This window comes from Pinus tabuliformis, chromosome J (genome assembly GCF_031772625.1).
Source record: "Pinus tabuliformis cultivar Carrire ecotype Pingquan chromosome J, CPIR1, whole genome shotgun sequence".
Taxonomy (NCBI): Eukaryota; Viridiplantae; Streptophyta; class Pinopsida; order Pinales; family Pinaceae; genus Pinus; species Pinus tabuliformis.
The window spans coordinates 1,066,064,117-1,066,090,683 of record NC_142295.1 but is presented as its reverse complement, the minus strand read 5'-3'; the positions used below and the strand labels follow the sequence as shown (position 1 = coordinate 1,066,090,683).

The window sequence follows — 26,567 nt, the reverse complement described above, 5'->3', positions numbered from 1 at the left end:
ATGGACTGGAATAATCCTGTGAATAAGTTAGCATTGGGTCCAGACATGCTAGTAGAAATGGAGGAAGCCATTAAGAAAGTTCGACAGAATCTAAAGGCTGCCCAAGATAGGCAGAAAATGTATGCAGATAAGAAAAGGACGTACAGAGAATTTCAGCTGGGAGATCATGTTTATCTAAGAGTTAAGCCCCAAAAAAGTTCCTTACAGTGGAGGGGTTGTGCTAAATTAGCACCCCGATACTGTGGACCCTTTCAGGTCTTGGAACGAATTGGACCTGTAGCCTATAAACTTGTGTTGCCAAGCCACATTTGGGTCCACAACATTTTCCATGTTTCGTTGTTAAAGAAATATGTGTACAACCCACAACACATAATAAACTAGGAAAATATTCAGGTAACAAGTTAAAAGGTTTTATATATTTTGCCAATTGTTTTGAAGGAATATGACTATGATTATTGTATGTGCAGGTCGAACTGGAAGGAGAATTTCTAGCATAACCTCTTCGTATTCTCGATCGGAGAGAAACCACCTTGTGGAGGCAAGTCATCACCCAGGTTAAAGTGCTATGGCCCGGATGAGGCAACCTGGGAAGAGGAACAATTTAATTGAGAAGCTTACCCATCGTTATTTGCTTAAAATAAAAGGAACACCAGGGACGATGTTCCGCACATGGGGGGGGGGGGATGTAACACCCCTGGCTCCTTGAAAGGATTTACTGTGGTTATTAATTTGGTTTATGTTTTACTGCATTTACTTTCTGTTATGTATTATCAAGGCTGGAAAGCCATATATTAAATTGTTACCTAATTGTGAGTGATTAGAAATGGAAACATGATTAATTAAAAGAAACTGTGTACTACAGTTACAAGAAACAGTTATGCCCCGGCCCTGGAAAAGGGAAATATAGGGGAAAAAGAGGGAGCAGAAAAACTATCCTAGAGCTGGAAAAAGGACACCAGTGGGAAGTTGCTGAGGAATAGTCAATGAAGTGCAGGACTTGAGGCTAGACAGCGGAGTCTGGAGGCCCAAGGCACTGACTGTAACTGGAAATTATTCCAGCAGAGAAAGTGCTCGGGGGAGAACCTGGACGTAGTTGCCAGGTTCATGGTTGGGAGGAGAGAATTTATGGAATTATTGGTTTGAACTGTCATAGAATAAATTTTGGAATGACAAACTATATTTAGAAGTCGTAAGGAAAAGTGTAATTATAGGAAATAGAAATAACTTTTCTTTAATCATATGGTAGACAATGTATTCTAATAACCATAGAATTACTATATAACACAACAAAAAGGAAAGAGAATGCTCATTTAGTGATTACGGTACACTGTCAATTATGAGAAAAGTTAAACTGGTAAGATATAGAAATAAATTATTTACAAAGTACTGTATCCAAGAATCCGTAGAATAACCTGAGTAGTTTTACATACTATGTACAAATGACTACAATAGAAAGACAGTAAATATACAGTTGTTGGAACGTAGATTTAGATACATACATTATGTAACTATTAATCGCAGATTTAAAATATAAAGACAACAAGATTCATAGAACTATTTGAATGCAGGTGCATCATCATATCTTGACTACACAATCACAAAATTTTGACAAAGTATTTGTTTAACCTAGCATTATCTTGAATGAAAGCTAAACCGAATTCCAATCATCCTAGTTAATACTTGCATGAAGAAGAGAAGGGTCCTCTCGGCCCGGATTGCAACTACAATGGAAAATAACTTAATTCATTGCCATTTCCAAACATATGAATAGATAGGATAAAGTCTTGTAAATGTTAATGCATAATTTAAGCATTTTAAATAATAGAACATAAGTTGGTTCACTTAAGTGGTCGTTTGACAAAATAATCCTCCGCGGAAAAGAGCTTAAACCTCTGTCAACTACAGAACGGGAGTATTATCCCTAAAAACTACCAAAAGAGCCTACACAAAGTTCCCTTAACTATTCATGCATGTTTAAATAATTACATAATCAACAGAACAATAAAACTTGAACTAGTTCAACGTGGAGTCTCTATCTTTGACCATGTGAGAAATGTTCCATAACTTAATTCATGCCAGAGGTAAGATTCCAACTTGGAAAAGCCAACAATGCATTGTGAGAAATTTAAGTTTTGATGAGGGATGACCTTTACTGACTCTAATACCATTAAGCACGGTGTAGTTACTTGTCAGGGCAACCGAAATATTAAATTAGAAAACCTTATGGGAAAAGTCAAACAAACCTGGTAAATAGAAATAGGGGAAGATTTTGTTACCTGGAAGTGGTTGATTCTTGTAGGAGGCAGCTTCCCTGTCCACAGTGAGCAAAAAACATGAGAAATGTTAAGAAAATGAAAGGATTTAAACCATTCAAGTTCAGAAGCATTCAGAAGTTACCTTCCACAGCTAAGTCCTGGAATCGATTGTCACTTGGAGTGATGGAAGTGACATGGGGCTTTCCTTTGCAGCGGAGACAAAGTGTTAACATGGCACCAAAACCATAGTCCAATGTTACAGTAAATACTGCCATACAATCCAAAAATACCACATAACAATGACCTAATGGGTTTACCTGGCCCTGTTGTGGAGTATTGAAGAAGGTATGTTTTCATTGACTATTTTGTCATCTTTTCTTTAGAACTCGTAACATCTTTGCATCATGAACTAGGTAGATAATGGGAAATCATGAAAAATCTATGGAGATTTATATGTAACCTGAAAACGCTAATAATTTCCATTTCTTATGTAGGAAAAGGGAAAAACTAAAGATTGCCACTCCAAAGAAAAAGACAGGGCCAAGCTAATCGTTGTCCCTTTGGTGGGGAACCATATGCAAACAAGACGATCTAAATTAAAACATCTCAGCCAAGGAAAGGAAAAGGAGATATCGAATCGACGCAAGAAAACAACCGGATAACTGAGGATTAACAGCTTGGCGAATCCATCAGGATCCTTTGATCCTGAGGGATCGCTGCTTAACTATTTTTGCATCCTAGATATCTCCGCTTCAGCTGTTATAAGTAGGGGCAGCACTACTAGCCCGAGAGACTGTTAATTTTCATGTAACTTTGCTCTGTATTTGAAACTTTGATCATCGACTCTCGTTGAGAAGTGATCCACTGTAACTCCGTCTTGATGCTTTAATATAAATCTGGTTGCTGTTCTATTTGTAATTCTGGAATAACTTCAAGCAGTGTATCCCTGGAGGCTAAGGGCCCGACCCTAGTGGAACACTTGCTCCTATATCATTATCTTTAGTTCCTGTGTGGTTTGTATTATCAGCTCTAATTGGTAATCTGGTGTGTTTCGTTATCTTATATCACAGATCAGTTATATTTTTATATATCGTTCTTTGCAACAGGAAAGTCATATTGTGCATTCTGATCTTACAATGCATTGTTGTTCCTTTACAATCATTAATATAACATCACTGTTCTTTAAAGAATGCTATTGCTGTTCAATTGCAAAGTAACCGAGCTATAACCTTCCTAAGTCGGTATTATTGTATTTGTCTATGGTTTATACTTCATACAATTGCTGTTCAATTGACATTGCCGTTCCATTTTGAATTGCGATTGTTATCCTTTCTAATCGGGATCAATACTTGCGGTATCAAACTCAGATTATTGTTTTTATTAACATCTCTGCGTGCTGTGCGTATTATTTCTTCGGTACTTTATATTCACAATCGGCTCTAAGCGCTATTCTATGTTTCATTGGTAATTGGTTGCCATTCCATTTCTATTTACTGTCCAATTTACCCTTTGAGTAAAGATTGACATTTGATTTCTGTAGGATAAGATTACTATACTTGTTTTTGTAGATTAAAGGTGTTGCTGTTCATCAGACTTGGTTACTGTTATATTTTCCAGTTGCTGTTCCATTTCCTGTTATTTGTGTTACTATTGCTTTGGTGTGTAGGACGATCTGAAACTGTAGTGGGCATTGGCATTTGCTGTCTAGTCCCCAGATTGATGATCTGTTCCTTGATTACTTTTAGTTACATCAGTTTCCAAAGGGATGAGTTATTTTTACTGGACCCTTGACTGATAAATTGCTTAGTTTTCGTAGCGTATGATTTAAGCTTCAAAGTATTTTGCTGTAAGTAGATTTCCTTTCAAGCATCCGTTTACTTTTGTATTTTCTTGAGCACTATACTACTAGCATTACTCTGACAAATGACAGCCTCAAATTGAGTACACTCTTTGAGATAACAAATCGTTCTTGGATTGACAAAGTTAATGTGAGGTAATTAGAGGTGAAAAAGACCCTTTTTACGGTTCAACATTTTGGCACTGTTGCCGGGGAAGAGTGTAGCCATTTGTTTCTTTTTCGAAGTAGTGTAAGAACTTGTTAGGAAAGAACTAGGTTTTAAAAACGGAAGGTAAGAACCTGCGTAAGGAGTATGTAATAGCCCTGCTCCCCTATCCGCTTTCCTAAAGATTTGTTACTATTTTGTTTGGGTAGAACCTAGCAGTTGATTTGTGTGCATGACTAAGCAGAAAAAGCCAGAAAAGAATCTAAACCTCTACCTAAGCTTGATAAAGCTAAGGGGCCGGTGACCCTTGGCCGATCGACCTTTATAGATGAAATCCTTAAGAAAGCAGAATCTCAGCCTTCAGTAGGACCTAGAAAAGTTACTTCTAGACAACCCACTAGTTCCCTTCAAGCCACAGGATCACCATCTGTAGCCTTTGCTGAGGTGCATAGTCAAACTGAAGAGCAAAATTTTCAAGAAATTGAAAATTCTAGCCCAAAACCATTGCAAGAAGGGAACCTTAGCAATCTCTGTGAAGGAAGGGGAGAAACAGGAGAAGCGGAAGAACCAAAATCTCCTCTTAGGGTAATTCAACCATTAAGCAACCCAGATAAGGGAAGTGCTACAAAAATCATTCATAACGAAATTCGAGAACCTGAATCCCCTCAGACATTAGGCACTGTCATCATCCCAGACAAAGGAAGTACTGTCAAGGCCATCCCCATTAGAGCCATTCCCCCTCGACAACCTAGGAATACCCTCCTAGATATCCCAGAAGGCTATTGGCACATATTTGACCAAATGGCCCAGAATCAGCCTAACACCCAAACCTCTACACTGCAATACCCCATCGTGGATACTGCAGCCAATGCACCTATGAAAGCAATTCCCCTCTAGCATATCCCTACATTCCATGGTCTTACATCAGAAGATCCAGATGCATTCCTGTTTGAATTCGACATGTTGTGTAGAGGATATGACTATACCACCGATCCCCAGAAACTGAAATTATTTCCTTCTACATTAAAAGGAGTTGCTTTAAGATGGTTTATGGGATTAGGTGGTGGTGTTATAAATAATTGGGATCAAATGAAAGAGTCTTTTCCAAAAAAATATCAGGATTATTGCAGGTCTCGAGAGTTAAAAGATGAAATGTTTTAGATGATAGCTAAACCAAATGAAACATTAGAAGAGTATGTTGAACGATTCCAGTATAATCTTCAAAGATCTCCTTGTGCATCATTACCCTTACCTAATAATGTATTAAGAACAACATTAATTAGGGGAATGAAGAAACAATGGATTGAAACATTAAACATTATGGGGAAATGAGATATTTATCAAGAAAATTTTGCTGACATTATTGATTTATGTATCAGGAGTTCGAGAGGCAGCACAAGACTAAAACCAACAGGGCATGATCGATTTGTAAGAGATAATAGGATTTCGACAGAAGGAGTAACTCGTGCAGAAATTGGAAATTTATTAGAAAATTTTAAAACTGACATATTGGGGATGCTGACAACACAACTTGATATTATGCAGGCTAAACAAAAGCAAATAGAAGTAGAACAGAACTCAACAATCTTCTGTCCCAGATGCAGAAAGAAACATAGCCATAAGGAATGTCCATTAGATGCAGTTCAAGTTTGCGCCATTTGTACAAAAGACCACTCTACAGAGAGCTGCCCTTCACTTCTTGGATTGAAAGCAGTATACAAGGAAGCAGAAGAAGAGCTAGAACCAGTGTATCTACTTAATCAGCGCCATTAGTGGTAGCCGCGACAAACAGGTATGTTTTCAGACCCAACTTTTTCTTTCCAGCCTCAACAATACCATGCTCAACAATATAACTCAATGTGGCAAAATCAACCTCCCTTCTCGAATTGGTCACAACAATCATTCCCTTCATCATCTCCATGACCGAGTCAAGCAAGCCAATCCAATTGGCCAATTTTTCCCTATACCCCACCATATTGGCAAAATAATGTTTTTCCACCACAATGGACTCCTCCTACTTCACAGAGTCAAACCTGGCAGACAAACTGGCAAATACCAATGAATCAGCTAGTAGGAACCATCCCAATCCCTCAACCTACACTGCCAGCCTTACAACAAAACCCCCAGTCTAACTTAAGGCTGCAACTCCCAGCCCAACCCAATCCCAATCCAAATAATAGACCAGTCTAGTCCATTCAAATAATTGAAACACCAGAGATAGGAACCGATCTAAGGGAGTGTAATGACCTTCAATTAAGATTTGGGCGTATCATTGAAACAGAGGGAGATAAAACAGCTCAAGTTGAAAATCAGTTGCCTGTAGAACAACCATCACACAAAGAGGATGTGACCAGACAACAAATTCATGATCTAACAACCACATCCTCTCCTCCATTCCCAGAATGTTTAATCATACCTCGACCTATACAATATCCTGATTTTGACATTATGGGAGAATTACGAAACCTGTACATAAAAATCCCGCTCCTCCAAGCCATTCAAGACATCCCGATATATGCAAAGACTATCAAAGAACTATGTATAAAGAAACCAAGGAGGACAATAAAAAATAACCCAAAAGTCCAAGTAGTTGGCACTTTATCTGACTTATTATCAGGAAAAGAAACACCCGTTAAATATGAAGACCCAGGAAATCCAATAGTAACAGTACAAATCTATGGTCAAACCTTCTCAAATGCCTTAGTTGATCTAGGAGCTGCAATTAACATCTTAACAACCGCTACTTGCCAAAAACTAGGCATTACATCAGTAGAACTGACCTCCACTTTATTAGAACTGGCTGATCGATCTGTAGTTAGGCCAGAGGGCACATTATAGGATGTCATGGTATCTGTTGATTCCTGGGAGTATCTGGCCAATTTTATGATAATAAACCCCAAAAATTGACTTGATGGACATCCATTGATCTTAGGCAGACCTTGGCTTGCAACTGCTGATGCTTATATTGGCTGTCGACAAGGTAATATGACCATTTCTAGGGGGACAAATATTAAGAATCTCGCCTTATACCCCCCAGCATAGCCAAGTGTCACGATAATAAAAACTAACAAGCACCCTGTATCATATCTCACCGGAAATATTAGATCTCCATTAACCATACAAGAGGCCCTCGATTTCAAAGACCAAATAGAAGACGATGCCATTAATAATTTCATTAGCCTAGCCGAACCTAGATCCCACATACAATGTCACATGATAGAAGCGGCATTTGATAATGAATTAGAAGAGGATCTTCTTAAAGATACGCATGACCAACCAATACCTACTACCTCTGTCTCCAATAGCAAAATTGTGGAAATTGAGCCAGGAAAGACTTTAAACATTAATTCCAACCTGACTTTAGAACAAGAAAAGAAACTCATCCAGTTATTGAGGAAACATAAAGAGGCATTTGCATGGGACTACCCTGATATGAAAGGAATTGATCCCCAGTTATGTACACACCACATTTACATAGAAAAGGATGCGAGACCTGTTCGCCAACCACAAAGGAGACTTAATCCTCATCTAAAAGACGTTGTAAAAGCTGAACTCCAAAAACTTTTAGATGTTAACTTCATCTACCCTATCTCTGATAGTAAATGGGTCTCTCCACTTGTTGTGGTACCAAAGAAGAATGGAAAGTGGAGGATTTGTGTAGACTATAGAGAATTAAATAAAGCAACACAAAAAGACCACTTTCCCCTTCCATTTATTGACCAAGTATTAGACACTTTAGCAGGAAAGAAATTCTTTTCTTTCCTGGATGGCTTTAGTGGATACAATCAGATTCAAATTGCCCCTGAAGATCAAGATAAAACTACTTTTACTTGTCCTTGGGGAACATTTGCCTATAGAGTTTTACCTTTTGGCTTATGCAATGCTCCTTCCACATTTCAAAGAGCTATCCTCAGCATTTTTTCAGACCTAATAAATGAGGGGCTCGAAGTCTACATGGATGAATTTACACCATACGGAGATGATTTTGACCCAGCATTGGACACACTGGAAAAAGTCCTACAACGCTACATTGCCACCAGGCTTTGCTTAAGCCATGAAAAATGATATATGATGATGACTGAAGGACTTATTCTAGGCCATTATATCTCAGTAGCTGGCATACAAGTAGACCCAGCCAAAATTCAAATAATTTTGCTAATTCCCACCCCTACCACTCAAACAGAGGTACGCAGTTTTCTTGGATTTTTTGGTTATTATAGAAGGTTTATAGAACATTATTCACATATTGCTACACCTCTATATGCACTAACAGGGAATGTTGATTTTATTTGGACAGAAAAATGTGACCGTGCCTTTCAGGATCTAAAGAAGCTGGTATCCACAGCTTCAGTCCTTCAAGGACCAAATTGGAACCTGCCATTCCATATTTCATCAGATGCCTCAGATACAGCTATTGGAGCAGTACTTGGGCAGGAAGAAGATAAAAAACCATATGAAATCTATTATATTAGCAAGAATTTATCCCCTGCTAAATTGAATTATACTATTACTGAAAAAGAATTTCTAGCTGTAATACATGCTATCAATAAGTTCAGGCATTACATTACTGGATATCCTGTTATTTTATACAGATCCTCTGCCATAAAATATTTAGCAAATAAACCAATCACAAATGGTAGAATAACTAGATGGCTGATTTTATTGCAAGAATTTGATATTACAATCAAGAACAGACTCGGAAAATAAAATCGTGTAGCTAACTTTCTCTCGCGAATGCCAAAACCAGTGGATGCAGTAGTAGTTGAGGATCAATTTCCAGATGAGCATTTGTTTTTTGTCACTGTTAAAACGCCCTGGTATGCTGATGTTGTGAATTACTTAGCAGTAGGTAAATTACCAAAACATTTAACCCCCAATGAACGAAAACAGATTGTCCAAAGAAGTGTTCGATTTTCCTGGATTGGGGGCTACCTGTTCCATACAGGAGAAAATATGCACATCAAGAGATGTGTTCGGTAAGATGAAATTTTTGATATTTTGAAAGCTTGTCATGACGGACCATGTGGCGGACACTTTGCCAACAAGAGAACTAGACATAAGGTGCTGCAAACAGGGTATTATTGGCCTACGATCTTCAAAGATGCAAAGAAGTTCGTTCAAGCTTGTAACAGCTGTCAAAGAGCAGGACGCCCTGGTCAAGCCGATGAAATGCCCCTGAAACCACAACTGGTTATTGAACCATTCGAGTGATGGGAACTTGATTTTGTTGGTCTAATCAACCCATCCTCGAATTAGAAAACATATATTCTGGTGGCAACATAATATGTCACCAAATGGGTTGAAGCAAAAGCATTACCGAGAGCTACAGAGGATTCTGTCATACAATTCATGTTTCATATATTTGTGTGATATGGGCTTCCAAGAGACATAATTACAGATAGTGGACCACAGTTTGCTGGTAATAAGATTGCTGCAACACTTAAAAATATCATATCCAGCATAAAATTACTACTCCATATCACCCACCAGCAAATGGTCAAGTAGAAAGCAGAGACAAAATAATAGAAGCAATCATGACAAAAACCATTGCGTCACATAGACGCGATTGGGCTGCAAGACTACCGAAGCCTTGTGGGCCTACAGAACAATGTGGAGAAGCACTACTGGCTATTCACCACACCAATTGGTGTTTGGGAGGCAACCCATTTTCCCCATAGAATTCAAAATTCAAACACTGCGAACAACACAAGAAGTCGACCTAGATCTAAACGAGGCACAGATTAATAGATTACAGCAGATCAATGAGTTAGATGAAATTAGGCTCTCTGCCCTTCAATATACTACATTAATCCAACAGAAGCGAGCTAAATGGCATGATGCTCTCATTAAAAACAAAGTCTTTCGCGAAGGAGACTGGGTGCTCTTATATGATTCCAGGTTTCAGGATTTTCCCAGGAAACTTCAGACTCGCTGGCTGGGGCCATACGAAATCCAGAAGGTACATGATAATGGAACCTTAACTTTAGTCACTATTGACGGATCTAGACATACCTTTAAAGTAAATGGCCACCGAGTCCGATTATACCACAAACCACTTACTCGGGAATCCTTCTGTCAGCAACTACGCGAGGACTCCGATATGCAAATTCTACAAGAGGAAGAGCAATCTTCCTCACCTATGATTCATTAACTGATTCACCTTTTTTATACTTTGTACATAATTTCTTTGTTCTATATATATTTCTGTATTTGCATTTTTTTCTGCTATTCCTTTTCTGAAGGGACAACATTTGTATGCACTTTTGCCATCTTTGCTATTCCTTTTTTGAAAGAAACAGCATTTTCATTTGCTATTCCTTTTTCAAAAGAACAACACTTTTTGTTTCAACCATCCCTTTTTCATTTCATTTTGCTGTTCCTTTTCGAAAGGAACAACATTTGAGTGTTCTACTGTTCCTTTTCTAAAGGAACAACACTTTTTGATTTTTGCTGTTCATTTTCCAAAGGAATGACACTTTTTGATTTTTGCTGTTCCTTTTCCAAAGGAATGACACTTTTTGATTTTTGTTGTTCCTTTTCCAAAGGAACGACACTTTTTTATTTTTGCTGTTCCTTTTCCAAAGGAATGACACTTTTTGATTTTTGTTGTTCCTTTTCCAAAGGAACAACACTTTTTAGCACTTGCGTTTCTGTTGTTCCTTTTTCAAAAGAACAACACTTTTGGTTTTCTGTTGTTCCTTTTCTAAAGGAACGACATGTTCGGTTTTTGCTGTTCCTTTTTCAAAGGAACAACACTTGTATACCTTTGCCCTGCCTTTTCCAAATGACAACATTCTTGTATTCCTTCTACTTATGCCTAAAGATACCGATTGTTCCTCTTGTTTCAAGTCTTTTGGAGCACAGCTATACACTCATGCAATGGATACAAAGCTAGAGCATGTTGAAATCAGAGAATTGTATAAACTTGCTATTTTTACAAGAAATTTTTGTGAATTGATAATGAGGAACAAAGGAAGGACACAATTATTCATTACTTTTGCTATCACTACCCTACTAAAACTAACATGATTGGTCATCTTTATCATGCTAGTTCTTTTTAAATTCCCATAATCTTCTTTGATAATTATTAAGGAATAAGAACAAAGGGTTTATATTTTTCTATTGAGATGTTAAAACTTCTTCCTACTCTTAAGGAGGGCCGAACCACCCTTTGTGTATAAATGGGAAAGCATGTTATAAAAAAAAAAGAGAAGAAAAAAAGATGAAAGTTTTGAATTGTCAAATGCAGGATAGGGGGTCTCATCAAGAGCCAACCTACCATGATCATAAGGAAGAAAGTGAAGTGGCATTCCCACTATGGCCACCACACCAGGGATATGGTCCAAGAGGCACATCAGAAAAAATAAAGAGTCCTTGGAACAGGAGGTCTCATCACGAGCCGACCTGTCCACCTTTCACTCCTTCCTGGTGAATGGAATTATGATTTAATTGGTTACCAAGCCAGCATAATGACCTCCATTTTGACATTGCATATAACTTCTTATGCATACACAAAGGATCTTGGTTCCATGGGTGAAACAAGCAACTCTACCAAGGTTATGGACACCTGTCGGTAGCAGAGCTCTGTTAATGGTATTGAAATCACATTTTTTATATGCCAATAGTAATCATTAATACCATTCTTGGTCTTATACCTTTGTAATATGTCAAATAGGATTATGCATATCCCTTCACTGAACCATTAAATGCATAAAAATCCATTATAACCAATCATGACGAGAAAAGTAGACAATGACCCCATTACACTCGTTGTGCACGTCAGCTGTCCTATCCTCCCAGCCTCGCATCATGTAACTGCATTTTCTTATTTATTAAGTGATCCGATTATACACCTCGATTTCAGTAACCTGCTACTTTTGTAAACATGGCATCGTTGAATACGCTGTTCCTTTATGACCTTGTACCAGAACAGAACGGCCCACCGCTCCTTCATTTGATAGCCGAGGATAGCCTATCACATTGCGGGGGGGGGGATGACTTCATAATTTGCTGACATACATGTCAGGCTCTCACTCGTCAAATTCTTACTCGGGAATAGCAAGGCTTAACGGTATCTCGTTTTTCAATCTACATGTTGTTCCTAAGACATTTCCGTCTACAACAACTACGAAGATTTGAACGAGCCTTGCGATTTTACTATTTTCTTTTGTATTTCTAACAGTTTGAACAACTTGCTGTTCCATTGCCATTTCTGTGTTTTTACAGTGAGCTAAAGCATGGGAGGAAGGTCAATTCAAAGAGAACCACAGGTATTGACAGTTTCTGACATTGCACGGGAAATCTTGGCAAGGGCAGGATGGTTAGTCTATCTTAATCACATTCAGGAATCCAACGAGACCGTGGCAATAGAATTCTTGTAGAATTTACAAGAAAATCACTCCATAGTAAGGGGAAAACATATAGTAGTCACCGATGACGTAATTACAGAGGTCTCAAGACTACTAGCCACTGGACCTGTATGGACCCTGAAGAAGGAGAGATTGCAAAAGATCATGGAGATCTTCCAGGATGAAGGCCAGAACCTGACAGTCAGAGGAAAGGGAGTCCTACCAGCAACATTAGGAGAGCCGTGGGCAGAATTGGCAAGGATCATCCAGAGCTACATCACCTGTGAAGGCAGGAAAGACGTGGTAAGACCATGACACCTTAAACTCTTAGCTGTATTAAAAGAGAAATGCTCTGTGAACCTACCTGCATTTTTAAATTCATTACTGCATGATGTTGCCCGAAGCATGAAAAAGTCACAACACGTGGAATCGGTAGTGAGTCACCATGGACTGATACGACTGATAGTTAGCCACAGTTTGGCTCAGCAACAGAGCATCTGGAAAGAACTAATTGCTATAATAGATAGGGCACCAACTCCACCAGCCCCAAAACGCAAACATACTATCAGTACACCAGAAAGACCATCAAAATGGAGAAAATCAGTTACATTGGCATGGATTAGAGGGAGATTGGAAAATCCCCAAGGGAGTACCAGCCAACCTGTGGAGATAGACGACTCAATGGATGAGCAACCCCCGCAATTGGAAGGAGAAGAGAATGAGAAAGAAGTGGAAGGAAATGAGGAAGGAGAGATAGAGGAAGAGACCGAGCAACCTGAGCAGGTGGAGATGGAGGCAGAACAATGTGAAGAGAGTCCATTGCAAAATCCATTGCAAGAGGGCAAATTGGCCAAAATTCTGGCCATTATGGGTGAATATGGCTAGCCTCTCAGCCCGCCAGGCCTCCAGATCGAGGAAGAACCCAAAGAGCATTCTGCTCAGGATAAAAATGCACTCAAGGAATTGCGCGATGAGGAAGAAAATGAAGAGAATCATTCTACAAATATGACAGGAGAAGAAAATGATGAAGATATGGGAGGGGAACAATCTGCTACTAGCCAGACTACACCAGAAGAATTGCATGAATAAGAAGGGGTGGACAAGGAAGTTACCTGGGAAGTAACAGAACCAGCTAGGGTTTCTACTCCTGAGCAGCCTAAACCAAACATCGAGGGAGCACCCCAAGAGGAAAACCAGGGAATTGGATAGGATAATAGTCTAGACCCAAATAAACAAGCAGCTGTTCCTTCTAAGGAAACAGAAGAAATTAAACGATTACGAAAAGAACAGCAAAGGTTGCTAAATGTGATAGCTCGACTTCGACAACAAATTAGGGTTTTAAGAATGAGAAAAAGAGCAAATAAAACTTCAGAGGAAAGACGTGCAGCTACTCCGATGAGACCCCCCAAGAAAAAGGTTTGAAAGACCCCTATTCAGCTTGCTGTTCAAAATCCTGTCGAAGAATAGTCTGCTGTTCAAACCACTGTCGAAGCACGGTCTGCTGTTCAAACTGCCGTTGAAGAATAGTTTGCTGTTCAAACTCTTGTTGAAGTGCAGATTGCCATTCAAAAATAAAAGGAACAACATTCCACTGTTGCTCATGTTGAAGTGCAAACATACGATATATCGGCCTGTGACAAGGAAGTTCAGACAGAGGCACAATCCTCTGAAAGGATACAGACTATAAATACAAGGCGACGCAATAGGAAGATTCAAGTAAATCTTCCACTGGCCACTACTATGTGGGACAACGATCCGAGGACAGTAACCCTATGAGAGGGTTTGATGCAAGCACAGCAAGCAGTTGAAAAACTCATGGAACAAACGGTTTCTCGAGAAAAGTATGAAGAATTACAACAACAGCTAAGGAATGTCAATTTATCCGAGAGCCAAGCCTTTGAAGGATGGAGAAAATAACAAGAAAAGTCGCAGAGGTAACTCATAGATTAGATGTATTCATCAGACAGATGGATACCTTATGCTCTTTGTACACTGATGTCCTAGCATGTAGAGCCCCTACCAAGAATTATGCCTTGTTTTTAATGGAACAATATTTGCAATTGAAAATTAAGGCCGTCAAAGCAGGATCCCCCATCCAAATTAATACCATTGATGATTTTATAAATTGTTGTAAGCATTATGGGGTGAAGGTTCAAAGACTACTGTGTGAATTCTATCTGCATAACCTTGTGCTAGATCAAGACACAGAGCAGAACCCTGGCCCTTTCGTTGGGGATATCCAACTACAAGCATTTATTTCGTTTGGGGTTAATCAAATCAAATGGATTAAAGCCTATAATGCCTTCCGAAGACAAGAAAATTAATTAGACATATGGGTAAGAGCTGATCCTAGAGATCCATTACAGTTATGGAACAAACACAGGAGCCTTATGAGGACTCCGGGTGTGATTGACGTGTTAAAACCCATTCATATAGCAACCTATCGGCAAGGGATATAATACTTCTTTACCATTAAGGACCTTGCCATTGTAGCTGCTAAATTTCAATAGCAGACCTCTAATCCGAACATCCAACTCAGGGAACCATTTAATTATGAGAACTTTAATTTAGCCGCTAATCATTTGAACCTCTATGGCGAAATTATCTTGAGGGCAGGCTCATCTTGGTTAGGATATAGGTTTCGAAGTCCGATTATTTGGCACCCTACACCTGGATACCAAGCCCTGTATGAAATGTCGGAGGGTCAGACAGGCCATCTTTTTGAACATCTAGTTAGGCATCATGGCTGTAGGCCACCACATGAGATCCCATCTCCAACCTACTCTCTCACTGCCTTACATGTCAACTATAATGTTTTCATGAGGGCATGAAAAAGGGTGAACAGGGGTGTGTCTGGAGTATTGAAGAAGGTATGTTTTCATTGACTATTTTGTCATCTTTTCTTTAGAACTCGTAACATCTTTACATCATGAACTAGGTAGATAATGGGAAATCATGACAAATCTATGAAGATTTATATGTAACCTAAAAACGCTAATAATTGCCATTTCTTATGCAGGAAAAGGGAAAAACTAAAGATTTCCACTCCAAAGAAAAAGACAGGGCCAAGCTAACCACTGTCCCTTTGGTGGGGAACCATATGCAAACAAGATGATCTAAATTAAAACATCTCAGCTGAGGAAAGGAAAAGGAGATATCAACTCGACATAAGAAAACGACTGGATAACTGAGGATTAATACTTGGCGAATCCCTCAAGATCCTTTGATCCTGAGGGATCGCTGCTTAACTATTTTTGCATCCTAGATATCTCCGCTTCAGCTATTATAAGTAGGGGCAGCATTGCTAGCTTGGGAAACTGTTAATTTTCATGTAACTTTTCTCTATATTCGAAACTTTGATCATCGACTCTTGTTGAGAAGTGATCCACTGTAACTCTGTCTTGATGCTTTAATATAAATCTCGTTGCTGTTCTATCTATAATTCTGGAATAACTTCAAGCGATGTATCCCAGGAGGCTAAGGGCCTGACCTGGTGGAACACATGCTCCTGTATCATTATCTTTAGTTCGTGTGTGGTTTGTATTATCAGCTCTAATTGGTAATCTGGTCTGTTTCGTTATCTTATTTCACATCTCTGTTATATTTTTATATATCATTCTCTGCAACAGGAAAGTTGTATTGTGCATTCTGATCTTACAACGCATTGTTGTTCCTTTACAATCATTAATATAACATCACTGTTCTTTAAAGAATGCTATTGTTGTTCAATTGCAAAGTAACCGAGCTGTAACCTTCCTAAGTCGGTATTATTGTATTCGTCTATGGTTTATACTTCATACGATTGCTGTTCAATTGACATTGCTGTTCCATTTTGAATTGCGATTGTTATCCTTTCTAATCGGGATCAATACTTGCGGTATCAGACTCAAATTACTATTTTTCTTAACATCTCTGCATGTTGTGTGTATTATTTCTTTGGTACTGTATATTCACAATTAGCTCTAAGAATTGTTCTATGTTTCATTGGTAATTGGTTGCCGTTCCATTTCTATTTACTATCCAATTTACCCTTTGAGTAAAGATTGACATTTGAATTCTGTGGGATAAGATTATTGTACTTGTTTCTGTAGATTAAAGGTGTTGCTGTTCATTAGACTTAGTTGTTGTTATATTTTCTAGTTGCTGTTCCATTTCCTGTTATTTGCGTTACTATTGCTTTGGTGTGCAGGACGATCTGAAACTGTAGTGGGCATTGTAATTTATTGTCTAGTCCCCAGATTGATGATCTGTTCCTTGATTACTTTTAGTTACATCAGTTTCCAAAGGGATGAGTTACTGTTACTGGACCCTTGATTGATAAATTGCTTAGTTTTCCAAGTGTATGATTTAAGCTTCAAAGTATTTTGCTGTAAGTAGATTTCCTTTCAAGCATTCATTTACTTTTGTATTTTCTTGAGCACTATACTACTAGCATTACTCTGACAAATGACAACCTCAAACTGAGTACACTCTTTGAGATAAAAAATCGTTCCTGGATTGACAAAGTTAATGTAAGGTAATTAGAGGTGAAAAAGACCCTTTTTACAGTTCAACACCTGTGTTGGCAATGACTACTGCCTTCATCATTTTCAGATGATGCACAGACAATAAAGAACCTTGATCAAGACGTCGAACCCTTGTAGAACAAAAAACCCTCGCAGAATGACAAACCCTCACGAAGCAGCAAGAAACCATAGGAGCAGCCGCAACAATGAACTACATAGAGGCCGAGGATAAGTAGTTAGTTAGGGGTTGAAACCCTAAGTGTTCTCCACCGTCAGATCACATGAGCCTGATCAACGACATCAGCACCAAACAGATGGCGCAAGTAGCATGACCCATCTAGCCAGTGCACACAACCTTCCTCCATGTCTCCCTGCCACGTGGCTCCAGGTACAAAGGACAACAGGTCAACCCAGGAGTAAGGATGGGGAAATCACATCGCAGATCATTCGCACTTAAACCCAATCCTTTCAACTTTAATACAATCTGTGTGATTCATTAGATCCAGTGCATGTCAAGTCTATGGACTTATGAATTAAAACAATCAAATTAATGTGATTGCACATAATGAACCAATTACCAAAGTCCCGGATGGGCATTTTTATAAAGTAATTAATTTTTTTTTTTACGTACATAAGTGGTAAGTTAACTTTAGATGTTACACAAATGTTAAAACAAATATAAATAAAATAAAAATTCACATGTTTCACCATATAATAAACTGAAAATATTTACCATGGAGAATATATGGCTACGACAAGATTATACTTTAGACAGTTGACATTTCTTTATTATTATTCCCTGATTATTCAGGTCAAACGATAATACAGGCATGTAAGCATATGTCTAATCATTTTCACTATCCTTGGATAGGTTTCATTACACGAGCCAACAGGCCCACTTACCACTCTCGAGATTTATGCTGTGATTTGCATTAATTAACCAGGACTAAGCCTAGACTTACACTTTAATATCTGTCTTAATGGAATCCGGCCATTGGCCTATTTTGTTTCTTACCATTTGGCCCTCTGCATGTGTATTAATTGCTCCAGTTGTTTATCAGCCTAGGTGGTGGTCTGGAGCTTTCACTGCTGTACAGCTCCATCATTGTCATTGGGATTGATTCCTCATTGATGGCCTACGATTGTAGCTTGCATCAGATGACGCAAGTGAAACTTGGGGTTCTATGCCTTGGGTGTATTGGCATTCTTCGGTCATTGTGCACCTTCGGGGAAGGAATATTGTCTACTCTTCCAAGGGATCCTTGCTCTGCATAGGTTCTTCCAATTGTCTTGTTTGTGGCTGGGGTCTGCTCGTTCTCTGACAAAATGGCATGACTCCTACTCATTTACGGTTTTTCTGTCAACTTATTTGGAATCCAGTTTCAGCATTCCGTGGAGAGGGTTTCTACCAGCTGCTGCCATCGGGTGATTTTGATTGAATATTCCCCTTTTGTCGCTCTTTAATTTATTGCAGTCTATTATACGAGTTTTAATTTGGTTACCCATCCAGTTTGGATGGAGGGTTTCACAGGTACTGAAGATTTAGGTGATGGGCTGAGGAAAACCCTCATTTGGTCCTCTGTGTGTGGAAATGGTGGAACCCTCTCACCACCGGGTACTTAAAGCTTTCTACTATTCTTCTACTAAGAGTTTTTTAGGTCAAAGAGCCCCAAAGGTGGACTTTGTTTACAAATTATTAATTTATTGGAGCTTGTCTTTACTATCTGGTATTATGTTTGGCCCTAAGGGCAATATAGTTAAAGAGTTATGGGGTCGAAGGATCGGCCCAACCCCATTGTTTTCATGGGTTTTGGGCAGCCTCGCGCCATTGTGATGTTTACTTTTGTATGCTTTTATATGGTCGACTATGGATGCAATGTAGCTCTCATTATTCCTTGTCATAAAAAGATCATCTACATATACCACAAGATATACAGTTTTTTTGCCAACTTTCTTGACAAAAAAAGTTGCATCATCAAGATCATAATGTTTGAAGTTGAGTTTCAGAAGATGCTAAGTTAACTTTTCATACCAGGCTCGTAATGCTTGCTTGAGGCCATACATGGATTTCACAAGTTTGCATACTTTATGTTCATGTCCCTTCACAACAAATCCTTTTGGATGGGACATAAAAACATTTTCTTTCAGATCTCCATTCAATAAAGCAGTTTTTACATCCATTTTATGGACTTTCCAATCACTCTAAGCTACCAAGGCAAAGAGTGTACGGATGGTAGCCCATTTTATTGTGGGGGAAGAAGTCTCTTCGTAATCAACCCCTTCCTTTTGTGCAAAACCTTTTGCCACAAGCTTGGCTTTGTGCTTGTCAAGTGAGACATCAACTTTATACTTGTTCTTGTAGACCCACTTGCAACCAGTTGGTTTGATTCCCAATGGAGGTTCAACCAGCTTCCAAGTGTTATTCTTTATCAAGGCATCATACTCCTTTTGCATCGCTTTGTTCCATTCATCATGAAAAACGACTTCTTTGAAGGAAGCTGGTTCAAAATCTATAGAAAAATTTAGTTCACAATCATATGAAACATCCATATCAACAAGTGAATTAGAATCATCTACATCACCTCCATCTTGCCTGGTTGAATTTCTTGTTCCTGAATTTTCAACCTCATCGGGATGAACACTTTCAAGTGTCTTTGTCAGCCATTTTGGGGGACCTTTTTGAGATGGTCCAGGCTGCTAAGTTGACTGAGTTGGGATTGAATCAAGATTGAGTTTCCCAATTCTGTCAATTACATCACTCAAAGTATCATCAGTGACTGGAACTTCACGTGGGGGAGAGAGTGCTTCAAAAGAAGATTCCATAGATTGATCCAGTATAGGAATCTCCCCTTCAAGATGTGGAATTTGATTATCAAATTCTTGGAACGATTTTGCATGTTCGAATCTATCCAATCGATTAAGTTGCTGCTCAATAACACTGTTAGCTTTGGAAGATTCAAGAAAGATTACATCTTTAGATACAACAAATTTCTTATTAACTTCATGATAGAGATGGTATGTTTGGAGGTATTTGAATACCCCAAGAAGATACACTTATGACTCCTTGCATCAAGTTTGTTTCTTTGTACCTTTGGTATCAAGGCATAATAGGTGGAACCAAAGAACCTGAGATGCCTTACCGAAGGAATGTGGTCATATCACATTTCATAAGGAGTCTTGTTTCTAATAGCATTAGATGGACATCTATTCTTTACATATACAATACGTAGAACTGCATCAGACCAAAACATCAATTTTACATTCTTGAAAAACATCATGGAATGCACCATATTTAAGATTGTCCTATTCATTCTTTCAGCTACTCCGTTCTATTGGGGATTATAAGGCACAATTGTTTGATGTTTGATCCCATGTTGGTGAAGATAGTTTTCAAATTTATTTGAAGTTTACTTTTCCATTATCAGTGCAAATAGAGCTAATATGAGATTGTGCATCATTTTCAATCCATGTATGAATGTTATTGAATGTTTGAAAAGCATAAGATTTGTTCTTCAATAAATAAACCCAACACATTCTGGTGTGGTCATCAATAAATGTCATCATATATTTATTTCCATTTATAGAAGGAACATGAATTGGACCACATAAATCTGAATGAATGAGTTCAAGTTTTCTATGTGCTCTGGAATGTGAATCATGAAAAGATTGTTTTCTTTGCTTTCCTAGAATATAAGCATCACATTGCTTAAGTTTCCTAGGAATTGTAGGCAAACTAGTAACACCATTTTTCTTCTACAAGCAAAGGATGTCATAGTTCAAGTGTCCAAATCTAAAATGCCATAAAATACTTGATGGAAATGTACCTTCATCGTAATGAGAACTGTATGAGAAATTTTGTGCACGAGAAGAAGTACCTTGCAGTTTCAGAAGTCTTTCTTATTCTATCCCCGTCATGACAAGTGAGTGATATGATGTTTTTCTAACCTCAACCTTACCATCAAACATATGAATGGAGTGTCCTTGCTGGCAGATGTGGACCAAGGACAACAAGTTTCTCCTCAGCTGTGGAAGATATAAAACATCATGCAAAAAAAAGTCTAGAAGACCAGGCAATTTGAGCCTGATTGTGCCAAGCCTTGATGGCTTGAGTTTTGATTTGTTTGCAAAGTATATTGCTCCATCAACATTATCAGTAAATTCTTCAAAATAATCTCTTCTAAAATTCATGTGGCAAGTTGCTCCTGAATCAAGCAACCAATCATTTTTCCAAGAAGCAAGTGAAGCATTAAACAATTCTTCATTTACTCCAATATTACAATGTGACACAACATAGTGAGCAGATTCAAGTGCTTTACCTTTCTCTTTGTCATTGGTTTTACCTTTGGCTTGATTTCTTTCCTGCTCAATTTTGTCCCAAGGCAACTTGCATGTGGATGCATCATGTGATCCATCTCTATTGCAATGTATGCAATGAAGATCAGACTTTTCTCCTTGAGAGTGTCTGCCCCCCCTGCCTCTGAAATTTCTTCTTCCTCTTCCTCTTCGACCACCTCTTCCTCTAAAAGAAGCTTGAGCATGATCCTTCTCTCTATGTGCAAGACATACAAATTATTCAAAAGATTGAGGAGCTGTCTTTTTTCCAAAAGCCTTCTCTCTCTCAACAAACTTTTTCACAAGGGAGTCGAAGGTAATCTCTTTGAGGTTTCCATTTGCTTGCAATGATTCAAGATAATTTGAATAAGTGGGATAAAGTGCCTTGAGAAAAGCTATAAGAGGAATGTCTAGTTCATCATTAGTGACTTTGATATCATGCATAATAAATCTTACTTCTGGTGCCAAAGCAAGAGGATCATCATTTTTTAATTCAAGACTGAACAATTTAATCATCAATTGGACAACTTCAAATTCATAGTGCATCATAGAGTTCCTTCAACTTCTGTAAGGCTTCAAAAGCATTTGAAAATGGTGAAATATGTCGACTCACCTCTTCATTTATAGGTGCTGCAATCAATGCATAGGCGTTGCTGTTCTTGTTTTCCCAAATGGAAAATTTCTTGTTTGAGGTAGGATTTGAAGGTTCATTATCTCCTTCTCATACACAAACTCCTTTTCAAAACTCATGAAAATGAGAGTGTGCTTTATCTTCCGCAACCATTCTGGATAGTTCTCTTTCCCAGAGAGAACTACTCCAACTATAGAGATCAATGAATGCATTTAAAAAATACTTTGCTTCCAATATATAAAAATTGTACTTCTGGTGGAAAAAAATGTAGTTCTAGTGGCAAGAATGCACTTCTGATGTTAAAAAATGCAATATGATATTTATGGGACATAGGTAATATTTGGGGTAGTTGTTATAAGGGGGAGGTTATATGTGGTGGAGGGAGTATTAGGGGGGAGTATTAACTGGGAGGTATTAACGAGGGAGGTATTAAATGGTTTGTAACCAACGTATGGGGAAATAGTAATCAACGTATGGGAGAGGTGACATACCACCTATGGTATTCAATGAGAGGTAGTGCGCAATTGGGAGAGGGCCGAGAGGCCGAGGTTTGAGGGAGAGGTATTAACGGGAGGTAATACGTAGTTGGGAGAGGGCTGAGAGGCCGAGGCTTGAGGGAGAGGACTGAGAGTGGTATTAGCAAGAACAGGATGAATCAACACGAAACAAACACGCAGAAGTTTGTTTAGGGAGTGATGTCATGATATGTGAAGGGAGAAGACTAGAGCATATGACTGGGGAGGGTGAATACACAGTCACGCTGGGAGTCAAATATGACATAGGCTGTTATATATGGAGTGGTATTCAGGTCCGGTGGAGCGGTGTGATACTACACCACAATACCGCAACATAGTGATTGTCGAGTGGTATAACCTCGGGAGTCAAATACACAGTTACAACCTTCAAAAAAATGAGGATTACACATACCAGATTAGTAGTATTGCGACATTCAATGAAGGTAATAACAATGCATTGTCCTTTCGTACTTAGGCACACAACGTGCCATCTCATTCAAGAGTGATTCTAAAATGAAAGGCGTAATTGAACACAAGCTGCTCTTGAGTAATTGTTGTTCTTTCTTGACTTTTGGAGACACCACTTGGTTGGCCCTGCATAGTGGGAGATGTGAATAGTGAGGAGTGGATGTAGTATTAACCAACGGGATTGCAGAGGAGATCAGAGTGGAATATGCATTCAATATTAATGTAGGACATAAAATATGGCAGAGGTGTCAGTTTTTCAAAATAGGCAGAACATAGGCAAGAGGGAGTTACAAGGGAGAAAGGAAGCCAAAAGTGGGGTTGGCTATGATAACATGTCAAGCCAAGAGGGAACTCCTCAATACAAATTGTGTTTATTCATTAAGATTACTCATGATTATATACAAAAGCGAGAGACTCTTGGACTTCACCTCCCGATATCTTTTCATTTTCTATTATTTACTACTTACATTATTTACAAATATTCACCCAAATCTTCATAACTAAATATCACATTTAAATTATACTAATATTATTTTAAAATAATTTTTCCATTTATTTATAAATAATATTAAAAATAAATAATTACAAAACCTTCAGTAGAAATGATGTACCATTGAATCATGATCAGAAGTGCACGTCACATGACCAAAAAAAAAGGTAAAAAGGCAACATCTCATACTTTTAAAGTAGAATCAAATAATTAGGCCGATAGGCCTTTCCTATGCATCAACAATTGTCAACACTTTTACCCTCCTCCGTTCGATCAGGTGAGACACTTTCAATTGTTGATTTTGGAGTGTGGCCGCTTTTTCCAAATATCAATTGAGCTTTTTCCCATTTGATGTCATATAGCGGGAAGCTTCTGATGCAGAGCGATTTGGACGTGGTGGCCGCTAAACTGAACTTGCATTTGCATGACCTGGATCTTTTGATAAAGAGCGGGGTATTGAGATACTCAAATGCAATAGTGCTTTCGATGCCCGGACGGGGTGCTGGGCGAGAAGATGTGGTATTTTTTATCAAGGATCTCTTTGCTAGACTCTAGATTGGCAACGCAGATTTCAAACGAAAGGCTTTGGAATCTCTGGTTCAGCTCTTGGCTGAGGATGATAAAAATGCAGTTCTTGTGGCCGGGGAAGGCGATATTGGCTACTTGGTGCATTTGTTGGATTCGAATATAGCTGTTATTCGAGAGCTTGCGGCCATGGCTGTGTCTGTTCTTTCTTTGACCGATGGGTGCAAGCATATCCTCATTGTGGAGGGCGCTTTAGGTCCATTGGTTCGGCTCCTGGAATCCGAGAGCTTGTTGTGTAAAGAAAAGGCTACAGCAGCCATTGGAGGGCTGACGAGCAATGTAGAAAATGCTTGGGGAATTGCGGCTTATGGTGGGGTTTCAGTTCTGATTCATATTTGCAAATCAGGAACCCTTGCTGCACAGGCCATGGCTGCAGGGGCGCTGAGGAATGTGGCCGCTATGGAAGAGATAAGGAGAACGATGGCGGAAGAAGGGGCGATTACTGTTCTGCTCAATCTGGTTTCTTCTGGTATGCCACCTGCATAAGAAAATGCAATAGAGTGCCTACATGCAATGGCTTCCCAAGATGAGAAAATGTGTTAGTTGATTGCCAAAGAAGGCGGAATTCAAATCTTGTTACATCTTTTAGAAGAACCCACTACGCCCAAATCAAAGGAGCTCATCATTAGAGCGATAAATAGTCTTTCTACTTCTGTTAGCACTGCTAAGGCCTTGGTTTCTTCTTCAGGGTTTCTAAAGCAGTTGGCTTCTATTATGAAAAATGGGCATTCGATTGTCCAGCAACTGGCTGCTTCCTCTATCTGCAATCTTTCATTCAGTAATGAAACCAAGAAGGCAATGGGTGAAGCAGGGTGTATTCCCCCTCTGGTGAAGATGTTGGAAGCCAAGCCAAGCACATCTCAGGAGGCGGCTGCTCAGGCACTTTCTGCATTGCTTGTTGTGCAGACCAATAGGAAGGAAATCATCAAGGATGACAAGAGCGTGGCCTGTCTGGTGCAATTGCTCGATCCCAAAAACCAGACTCTGGCTAAAAATTTCCCCCTTTCTGCACTATTGGCTCTCTCAACTAGCAAAACCTGCAGGAAGAAGATTGCCACAGCTGGAGCATGTCGACATTTGCAAAAGCTTGTAGAGATGGAGGTTGCAGGTGCCAAGAAGATTCTTCAAAGACTCGCAGGAAGCCGGCTCCGCAACATCTTCAGCAGGAGATGGAGAGAATAACTGATCCAACAGGTACAGAAAACCCAACATCTACACCTAAACCACAAACCCTATTGCTATCAATTATAAACTTTAATGCTCTCTTATTTCAATATCTGCTCTGGCTCTCCCTTATCCTAAATCCAGTCCCTCTCCTTATCACCATAATTGGTGCTAACATCATCAGCTGCCATTGCATAAAAATTTCTAGTATCCAGCGTGCGGGTTTTGCTCCTTGCCCTCTACAGTTACCATGTTTTATATCTCTAAATTCTAATTATTCGACTTTTAGGCCTTGATTCATAATCACCACTAGGTCATGAAATTACCCTAAAATCAGATGCAGAAGAGTGTTAATTATTAATTTGGTTTTTTTAGGTCTGTGCCATTTATTTCAGAAGGCAAGGATTGTCCCAGTGTTTTCAAGCTTATATAATTTATTTACTGAGAATTTGTCTTGTGATCAAGAACTCTTGATCTAGGTGCCAGCCATTATGTTGTTTGTGCATATTTTGGTATGGGTTGACACAGCTGGGAGAGGAATGCAATCCTTTGAACTCATATCATATATATTGCCAAAATATTATACTTGATATGATTGGATGGGTAGCTAATTCAGTAGTTAACACATTTTTCCCAACATGATAAGCATTATGCTTCAGTGTGTTTAGTAGTTCTAGCATATCTGTGCAATCACTTCAAAGATCAAATAATCTGTACAAGGTTTTCGGACCAATTTTGTTCATAGTATCAGTTGTGGCTACAAGGGATGTACTGTGTCTCGGATTCCTCTTTTATCGATATTGAAATAAACAATACAATGTACTAATTTAATCTGATTTGTCAAGCACAAATGCTGTGCCTGTGTTTCTTTGTATTGTTCCTATCCATGGTTTTTGGACCAATTTTGTTCACAATATCAGTGGTACTAGTGACTACATAAGCTTTATTGTCTCAGATGCTTCTTTACCTATACTAAAATAAACTATATAATGTATTAATTTAATCTGATTCTTCAAAGCACCAATGCATGGACTATGATGTTTCTTTCATGGTTCTATTTCCAAACACACAACGAGAATAGACTCCTCTATTGTTCATCATCCACCGTGTATACACCAAGAATCAAGATTCACGAACAGGTTAAGGTATAAATTAAGAGTATTTTGGCATTGAATTGCATATTTATCATTAACATATTTAGACCTACATTTTGCAGTGATAGGCCACAATAACAACACATTATGTTGTATTTCACTAGTTAAAAGAAATGT

At 38.7% G+C, this 26,567-nt stretch overlaps 1 protein-coding gene across 1 annotated transcript; it reads left to right on the top strand.

Annotated features, from left to right (window-relative positions):
* Window positions 1–25,314, top strand: LOC149230640 (uncharacterized). Its single transcript, XM_089381375.1, has 6 exons — window positions 1–196; window positions 468–538; window positions 3,824–3,913; window positions 23,929–24,066; window positions 24,151–24,601; window positions 24,821–25,314. Exons 1-6 carry the CDS (start codon window positions 1–3, stop codon window positions 25,312–25,314), a joined length of 1,440 nt encoding a protein of 479 aa, XP_089237501.1.
* Window positions 25,315–26,567: the final 1,253 nt, after the last annotated feature.